The sequence below is a fragment of the Nansenia antarctica genome (genome assembly GCF_963989245.1).
Source record: "Nansenia antarctica genome assembly, chromosome: 4".
In the NCBI taxonomy this organism is placed as follows: domain Eukaryota; kingdom Metazoa; phylum Chordata; class Actinopteri; order Argentiniformes; family Microstomatidae; genus Nansenia; species Nansenia antarctica.
In genome coordinates this window covers 22,765,898-22,775,763 of record NC_137689.1, presented here as the reverse complement: position 1 = coordinate 22,775,763, position 9,866 = coordinate 22,765,898, and the positions used below count along the sequence as shown (strand labels likewise).

General features: G+C 42.7%; 1 protein-coding gene across 1 annotated transcript; it reads left to right on the top strand.

Moving 5' to 3' along the window:
* nccrp1 (P1, F-box associated domain containing) lies at positions 1-2,504 on the top strand (the record flags this gene model as incomplete). The annotated part of the gene is made up of 6 exons (XM_080530446.1): positions 1-142; positions 603-683; positions 817-913; positions 1,073-1,168; positions 1,975-2,113; positions 2,277-2,504. The coding sequence occupies 6 exons, from the start codon at positions 1-3 to the stop codon at positions 2,421-2,423; spliced, it is 702 nt and encodes a 233-aa protein (XP_080386572.1). The 3' UTR covers positions 2,424-2,504.
* Between the last annotated feature and the right edge of the window lie 7,362 nt (positions 2,505-9,866).

Genomic DNA, 9,866 nt, shown 5'->3' with positions numbered 1-9,866 from the left:
ATGGCCGACAATGAATGGAAAACAAAATGCGAGACCGAGTGGAATATCAGAGGGATATCAATGCCTGACAGTGTGGATTGGAAGTTCGTCTATCACGCAAAGCCCCTTTGCCGCAATTTGTTGAGGAACCCTGCGCCCCACGGTATGACGTCAGTCAAGTTGTATGTTACTGCGAGCCGAAGTGGCAGTGGAATCTACTGTGAATCCCATAGATTGTGTTTTTACGAACACTGTCACGTTTGAAGCGGTGTTTTCTTTGAAGTTAGGTCGTGGGATTGACCATAACCCTAATATTGTGAACTTTAACTTTAACGTTTTCAGTTCCCTTCCCAGAAAACATTTTTTTTGCAGTAGTGGCGGCTTGGCAATACAAACGTCTGCAATTGTATGTAGTCAGTCATAGAAAATAAGATGATACGGCAAGATACAAGTTAGCAACCAACACTGAACACCCAGTAGGCTATTCTAACATAGTGTAGTTGCTTTGGGAGAACATTACCGCAATAGATAAGAAGATAGATAGGAATAATGCCCAGATGTTTATAGGATCATAGGATCAAACACAACTTGCAGAGACCTGAACTGTCTCCTTCCCCACCCAGGTGTGACTCATGACAGCCCTCCTCCAGAGCCTGACCTACACGAGGCGCCTAGAGGTGGGCCTCCTCAACTTGACCCAGAGGGTAAGAGTCCATATAACACAGATAGAAACAGAACATTTGCCATTGTGCAGTTACAAGACTGGTCAATTATAGATAATGAAGATTGATTAATTGATAACATTTCCTCTGGTCCATCTCATGTCATTGAATCAAGGTGACTTTTCCAGCTGGACAACTAGCAGGGAGGACCTTCCCTGTGACTTAAGTGGCATACCACCAGGTGCTGTTGTGTGTCAGCTGCCCCAGGTCAGGTGAGTGAAACCCAGGCTAACCTAGTCATCATCTTCATCCAAACTTTCTACTGTTCTCTCTCCTGTCACCGGCCTGCCACCTCACCATCAGCTCATAATTACCACTACTACCACCCTAGTGTCTAAAATGAACATGTGCTGCTGTTTCTCTGTTCTCAGCTGGTTTTCAATGGAGCAGCGAGTGGACCTGAAGGCTGAAGGACTATGGGATGAACTGTTGGATGGTTTTCAACCTGACATCATCATCCAAGATTGGTGGGTCTCAACCTGATGTAACCCGACTCATTGACATAATAATAATAATAATAATAATAATAAGAAGAAGAAGAAGAAGAAGAAGACGAAGACATTTGTATAGTGCTTTTATAGACACCAGCTCAGTGGCCTTACGGTTAGTGTCCGCCCTGAGATTGGGAGGTCGTGAGTTCGATCCCCGGCCGAAAAAGACTATAAAAATGGTACCTGATGCCTCCCTGCTTGGCACTCAGCAAGACCCTGCGACATACCAGCGTCATGTCCAGGGGGTGTACTTGTACATCAAGCCGCCTCATGCTACGGAAACAGCTCCTGCTCTATGTGCCATTAGGCTCGAGAACCATCGGTTCTCAAGGCTATTTACTATTATAGACACCCTAAAGTGCACTTGAATTGTATGGGAGAGAACTCACTTTGTCCATTACCTGTATAGCACCCACATCATAATCCATGTGATGGAAGTGAAAAGTTTCTAAGGGCCACTCAACCATTTGGAAAAAAAGCAATGGGGTGTTGCAAAGTGTCCACAAATGCTTAGAAACGTCAAATACTTTGTATTGCGTTTACGGTCTGAACATGGGTAATGCTGTCCCAATTTTAACAAGCTAAACTTCACAGTTTCCAATGTTGCAGTCAGAGCTGATTCATGTCAGATGTTATCAAGTGAAGTCAGACAATGTTTAACCACGCAGTAGTCATGTCTAGCCAAAACCACACCGTCATGCAGCAAGTGCTTTCCTGAGTTTCCCATGTCATTCTTCACTCCTAATGTACATGTGTGGGTTTTGACCTCTCTACTCTTGTAGGTATGAGGAGAGCCAGCTGCATGAGTCCATCTACCAGTTGTGTGTGAGGTTGATGGGAGCAGATGGACAGACTGTGATCTCAGAGCACACAGTGAAACCCACAGAGGACCTCAGTAACTACTCACACACCTGGAAAGAGGTACGGTATAGTCCTACATTTCAGATCGTTTTTCTGATTTCTGATCTAAAAGATAGGACAAAATACACCCACAAAAAGCCTATCGTGTGTTTTCAGAGACTCAACTATGGCATATATTTATTCAGCTATTGAGTTATCAATCTATTTCTGTTTGTTTGTGTAGGTGTCCCATGTGTTCTCAGGCTATGGGCCTGGAGTGAGGTATGTCCACTTCCTGCATAGACTGAAGAACCAATTCCTGAATGATTTCTTCCCTACCCTGGTCACAGGCAGTGCGGTCATTGTCAAGCCAACAAAATCCAGCCAGTGAACCTGCAGACCATGGAAACTTTAAGGAAGTGACACTGGAAGTGGATAATATGTACACCATAGTTAGTTAGAGTTTTACATTTTAGATTAATGAGATGTAATATAAAATAATGTTTGGAAATAAAGATGCCAATCAAGCTTAAAACCATTCTGTAGTTGTTCGTAAGCAGTTGCATTATGTCATCATCACCAGCAGAGGGGGTTCTAATGTTCCTCCAAAACTTCATTGTAGTTTTTTCCGTTACCTATTTCTCTATAAGCAACTGAGAACTTCTTTCGGAGTTTCAAATGCCTCTAATGCAACAGCTATTGTTCAAATTAAATTAATAAAGAGTAAATACATCTAAACATTTGTGCTACTACAAATGTTTTTCTTCGAAGTAACAGAACTTTTCCTAGACGTATTGACACATGACATAAATTACAATTTCATTATTTGAAATTCCGTTTTTATTTCCCTGAAATCGAAGGTAAGTTATCCACTTAACAGGTCCGCTAGACCAATGATAGTGTCGGGTTTCGCGGTTGCGCAGTTTAACTTGTGTGTGTGGATCACCCGCATGGATTCCAGCATCAGTAGTTCGGGAATGTTAGTGAAGAGGAAAGTGCGTCTATGAGTCCAGCTGTTTGGGGAGAAGGGGACACTTTTATCAGGGACCTGTTCTGAATGTATTTGAAGTAATGTCAGTACTTCGGCGACTCGTGCCATAAGTGACAAGGTAAGAATTAATAGTTTTAATAAATGACAGGTGAACTCCCGGCTTTATCATTGCCTGTCGGTTAGTGGACCGTTATACTTCTACTCGGATAGCATATCAAATATTCCTGAAAACCTTTTACTTTTGAAATAAAAGTATTCTTTTACAGGTCAAATGTTTTACATATAAATCAATTTGATTTGGAAGTCAACTATTCAGTACAGCGGATCAACTGTGTGTCCGTCCCCCTGATGGAGCTCATTCTATGTTCATTGTATGGAACTGTACGTCATTAGTCTGCGGGATAACCTGTCGTGTTTACAATGAACATGTGTGTCATACTCAGCCTACTTTAAAAAGAATAGCCTACAAAGTTTCTGATGGATGAATAGGATGCCCTGCGCATGCGCCTTTGATTGTCATGATGGTTAATGATTTCTATAGGGTATTTTAAATGGTATTGTCATAACTACTGTATTTTTGTTCTAGTGAATATATATATTGTTTTGAGTATTATATTGAGTAAGTATAAATACATATAGTTTGCTCGTTTATTTTACATTTTCACTCTGACCATTAATTTAGTTCTTAAAACCATAGTTTTAGGCCATACAAATAAATACAAAATGAGCCTATTGAGAATATATTACGATATGATAATTATTGTTATTCATTATATATAAGCTATATTTTAAATTAGTAGTCTATTATGGCCTCTCTACAGTCAGTTGCAAACATTACTTAACTGCATCTTGCTCTAAAAGCCTATTGCATAACCAGGCAAGATGGTAAGATCTCTCTCTATGCCGCTATATAGGTTAGGGTGAGTAATTTACCTCAGCATGTATTGATGTGCGTACCCTGTCGAATACATAAAAGGCCTCTTATTGATTTAGTCATCTCCTCTCTCACTGCCATTTCCTCACCATTAAGTTTCTGGGTTGATATTTTGACTGATTAACTCATAGTTCACTTGGCAGTTACATACCCATCCCCAGTGCCAGCTACTGGCAGCCATCATGCCTGTCAGAGGTGTTAATGTGTGAGATGAGGTGTTTCAGCAGGGTACCCTGTCTCACCGTTGTCATTGGTGCCCAGCTCCATGTGTCTCATTATGTATCATGATATCACTCCAATACTCACAAAGAAAATGTTCTAGTCAGAACCACATCAAGCGTTCTTCATTTGTCCCTGTAAGGGCACCCTTTGAAGAACCCTTTTGGTTCCATGTTGAATCCTTCCCACAGACGGTTCTAAATGGAACCCAGAAGGGTTCCTCAACTGGTGCCCCTACAGGGGCAAGTGAAGAACCCTATTTCTCTAAGAGTGTATGTTTTACAGTTTGAATTTGGTTGCTCCCATTGAAAAAAAAAACAACGCTGCCTCAACATTTTCTTGAAACATTTCTTCTCATGTTTATTCTTGAATGTTTATTGTCTTTTTCGATTTACTTTCTATCTTGCACTCAAATGTCATTTAGCGTTATCACCCCTATCAACACCCCCCCCACACAAAAAATCCCTGAAAGTTTGCAATCGTGTTAATAAATACTTATTTAAAGTCAGGGGTTGTCACACACACTGGCAGGTGAAAACAATATGTGATGGGCTTCAGAAGCTAAACCCAAGCAATACCACTAAAGCTCTCTGACACTTATCCCGAAATGCAACCCCCACGCATGTGTCAGCACGTAAGCAATGCTCCAGCATTGTATGCATGCATTGACACGTGCCTCTGCATACCTGGCAGTGGACAAAGCCATAGTATACCTCACGTTTCTTTCGGCACGCCCATAGATCAATCAGTAGGGCCGTATAGGCCATCGGACTCACTCCCTGACAGAGCATTTCATCCTTCATTTCATCCGCGCGTGTCCCTGTCTCCTAACCAGGAGTGCCTACCATGTCATTGCTGCCCCATCGCTAATGGCTTTTAACGAAGAGTAGCTGACAAACCTCTGTTACAGGTGTGTGAATGACAGATTTGCCTTTATAATGTTGTCTCACCAGTCAAAAATACAATCACATACTGTACATATACAGTATTTCTGGATATATAGCACTAATAGAGATGTGGAATGAATGGGAAATGCTGTGTGTTTCCTACTTGAGAAGTACGTCCATGGAGGTACTCTGTGAAGAGCGTACATCCATGGGAGGTACTCTGTGAAGAGTGTACGTCCATGGGAGGTACTCTGTGAAGAGTAGTGCAGCCATGGGAGGTACTCTGTGAAGAGTAGTGCAGCCATGGGAGGTACTCTGTGAGTGGGAATAGAGTGCTTATTGTTGCAGCACAGAGGGTGCACTAATGGGTATTATTAGCCTGGCCTCACACAGGCAACTCATCTGTGTGTGTGTCTGTGTGTGTGTGTCTGTGTGTCTGTGTGTGTGTGTGTGTGGGTGTGTGTGTGTGTGTGTGTGTGTGTGTCTGTGTGTGTGTGTGTGTCTGTGTCTGTGTCTGTGTCTGTGTCTGTGTCTGTGTCTGTGTCTGTGTCTGTGTCTGTGTCTGTGTCTGTGTGTGTGTGTGTGTGTGTGTGTGTGTGTGTGTGTGTGTTAGTGGCGGCAGTTTTGTTTTCATTCACCCCCTTGTCTATAGCTTTGTCTGTGTAGACCTACTGGCTGCCTCTGCGCTTTGTATTTAACACTTTGTTGTTCTGACTAAACAGTTGCCCTGAATTCAGAACAGCTTGGAGAGGTTTAAAAGGCCCTGCTACGTATGCATCTGAGATCATCTGGCTGGATGGATTTGTAAAAACCTTATTTTGTTAAAGTTTGTTTGTCATATTTTCTTTTTTTTCTTCTTTTTTTAGGCCAATGATGTAGCAATTGTATGTTTCTATTTCTCTTCACATCATCTAATCTCTCTGGACAACGGTCAAACTGATTCTTTTATTCCAATGAAATAATAACTATCGAAGGTTAAAAGACTGATAGTGCTACAAAGATGTTACCTCTTGTAATAGAGGCAGTGGGCTGAAGGGAGAGTTTGTCAGTTGGACTACTAGGAATTAGACCCGGTCTGTCCAGGTTTTACACCAGGAATTTACAATCTCTCTCTGCCAGTCAGTGCACAGTACGGGGGCTCATGCCTGGTGTAGCCATGTCTGCTTTTGTGGCTTCATTGTTTCTGGCTCTATCGTGAATATTGCATAACTGGTGTCTCTCTCTGGTTCTGTGCTGAAGTTGAGAATGCTGCTTCTTCTAAGGTGACAGGACTGCTAGTGGCTGGCCAGTGTGTCATAGGTAATAGAAACCCCAGGACGACGCTGTCTGCTGGCTTTCAGTGGTGTGTCTACCGGCCTCTTTCTGTCGACCTCTTCTCTGGCCCCATGGAGCCTCTCTCTCTCTCTCTCTCCCTCTCTGTCTCATTCTATCTCTCTCTCTCTCTCCCTCTGTCTCTCCCTCTCTCTCTCTCTCCCTCTCTGTCTCATTCTATCTCTCTCTCTCGCTCTCTCTCTCTCTCTCTCTCTGGTTACATTAGTTAACCATTGAGTGATTCACTTGCCCCAGCACGTGGAGAGGAAACTGAGGGGAGGGCAAGATGTTTGATAGAGTACTTTCACACATAATCCTCTCAGGCCAATTTATTGCTTTGCACCTTGGGTAATTGCACATTGAACGACACCGCAGATGAATCTCAGTTTGGTTCGCTTCAGAGGAGGCTGAGTTAACTCGGAGCGTTCACATACACGTGAACATTTTGGCGAACCACTCTAGAAGGGCGGTGTGACTACAAAAATAACTTAAAGAGGACTGAGTTCAGATATTTTAAAGATGACTATACAGTATGTGAAAATACCCTGAAAATGTTTGCGAACCGCCCTCACTTCGCAAAAATTTAAAAAAAGTGTGAAAGTATCCAGATACAGGAAGGAAAGGAGAGAGAGATGCTTAATAAACCAACCCTCAGAACCTACACTTATGGCCAGATCTGCACATTTTATTCTGAATTTCATGTCTATGGAAGATTATGGGTAGATGGATTTTCCGACCGCACTATAGAATCTTGAATCAAGCAAAAGAGGGCCTGACTGGAGGTTTTGGGGGGCAGCAGGGGCACTGAAAGTACATGGCCATGCTTGAGGGGGTACGGGCCTGATATGGCTGGGTGCCGGGCGTTCTGTAAACCAAGCTGTGTGCTCAGTCAACCCTGCTCCGCTGTCCAGATTGATGGTGTTCTTCTGACCCACCGGAGACAGAGAGGACAGACTGCACGGCTTGGGTTATCTTTCCACCAACTACATGGAGAAGAAAACCAATTAAACTCTCTCTGTGTCTTGATACTGATTTGGCCAGTATGATTAATTTAAAACGGCCTAGTTCACAGGTTATATGTAGAGGTGTTCCAGACAGTTTTGTGCTAAAGTGGCAAAGTGTTGGAGTGGAACAGGAGGGGAACACTTGCCCGTGCCTTTAGGTAGCCATATTGGTTTGATTCAAAAGCTCAGGCTCAACTGCACACCACATAGTCTGTAAACATTAGTCATGTTTGGTGGGTCTCAAAACAAAATAATTGATGTGGCCACAATGCTCACTTTTCTGGTAGGCCTACATGATACCAAATGGTACATGCCATAGTGATGCATGCAACAGGAATGTAATTATTGTGTAGCTACCATTTTATCATGTAATTTCAAAGCGAATTGTAAATACCCAAATTTTAGATAATGTGTAACTGACTGTTTTTTTGTCGCACATACCTCTGGACAATCTCACGGACGTGTGTACCAAGTGGAAAAAAGCGACTAAAAACAAACCCTAGCTTGTACAGTAGGGGCCGGTTTCACAGACAAGGCTTTAGCCTAGTCCTGGACTAAATCACACTTTCAATGTAAAATCTCCATTGAAGATGCTTTTTAGTCCAGGATTAGGCTTAAGCCTTGTCTGTGAAACTGGCCCAATATGTTCTTTACCTTTGGACCACAGGATGCTGGTTTAAAGGTAAATGTATTTTAGCATGGTAATTATTACCTCTCTGTCTTAATAGATGAATGTATTACGAATGTATTATGTATTACGACGTGCTCTAACAGGACATCAATTCAATGTTTAAATACACACTGTTACACTCGTTAATTCTAAACCTTTCTCGACGTTTGAAATAAAATGTACTCAAATATTGGTAGTTTCATAAATAATTAGAATTGTCAGGGTCACGGTTAATGTTTACGGTCACTATATATTTGATTCCCTCTTTTGGTTAGCAGACCATAGCCTTTCCACGAATTTGTAGCTTGATAATCGGACTGTGCATACACAACTCACAAACTGGATACTGGATAACCTTGTTAATCTGCATACACACATACACAGCAGTCAGTGATATCAGTAAATGATACAATACTATGATATGGGTGCCACACTGTGACGCTCCACCTCTCCTCTGTCTGTGAGGCCAGGGGCCGGAGGTGGATTACTTTACGCTCTGACTCATCTGGTTCCTGGACAGGTACACAGAGCAGCTAGCCACAGCCCCCCTTTACTTATTAAAGGGACGGATCTCTTTCCTTTCTTTCGTTTAACAGCAAACAGGGAGACTGTCTAACTACCTAGATTTGTGTGTAACTTGAACCAGCCACATTAAACCATATATGATGTGCTGTTTTCTGTCTTTGAAAGAGGAGTCTCATTAGTAGTCTCTTATGTTCAAGGTTGCTTGGTCTGTGTTTAATTTGGTCGCGATTCACTTTGAAGGACGTGCGTTCCGTGAAATCCTCAAAAGAAAAGGGCGTTCTGCTTTAGACATGAAGTTATGGAGTCAGAGATGGAGGTCGTGTCTATCAGAGCACGTTCCTCTTCATAGAACAGTCCGAGTGTGAGTTTAGATGCTGCCTTACTGGCCTCTGGAGAACTTTGACATGCCTATCATCCTGACACACACCTCGTTAGGCGCCTAAACACAGTGAGAGATTAGAAACCATGTTGTCTTTCAGCCAGAGCTGAGCCAATGTAGAGAGAACAGTATTTTGTGTTGCAGCCAGAATGGAGCCAGGCCACCCACTCCGCCCCCCCCCCCCTCCCCCCACACACACACACACACACCCTGTTGAGAAGATACATACAAATGGGGTATGCTGCCACCTGTTGCTCTGTTGTGCTATCATAGTTTCCTTTATTCCTCTAATATATTTCGATTATTAATAATCTCTATCAGGTTTAAGTCTATCAGGCTATTTTTCTTTTCTTTTCCCCCAACTGAATCCATTTACAAATACTCACTTGGTGAGCTGTAGTGTAAAATATCAATCTGAATCTCTCTTTCTCTTACTCTTTCACTCTCTCCCTTTCTCTCGCACTTACACTCCCTCACCTGAACCCACCTGAATTAGCATATGTTACCTGACGTTACCCCACTGTCACACTGCAGGGAGGGAGGAAATAATAAACGCTAAAACGTGTTAACTCCCATTTTGCCGGTGCCGCTATCAGTGTAAGTTAATCCCAGGCAATCACTTATCTGTGGCGCTGACAGACAGGGACTGTGTCACTAGCGGTAACACGAGACGGGCTGTCACAGCTCTGTGTTCTGGACAGGAACAGGCATAGGAGATGGCCACGGTACTGACACCTCGGAGAGAGGGCCCGGGAGAAAGGACTTCTCAAACAATAGACAACTCACTTCAGCTTGGAATCAAATGATTGATTATGACAAGAACAATGTTGAAAGAGACGTCATAACATTTGATACCATCTATAGTGGTCACTTCTATAACCTTTTTGCTGTCATGTGACATGTTTACAATGGTA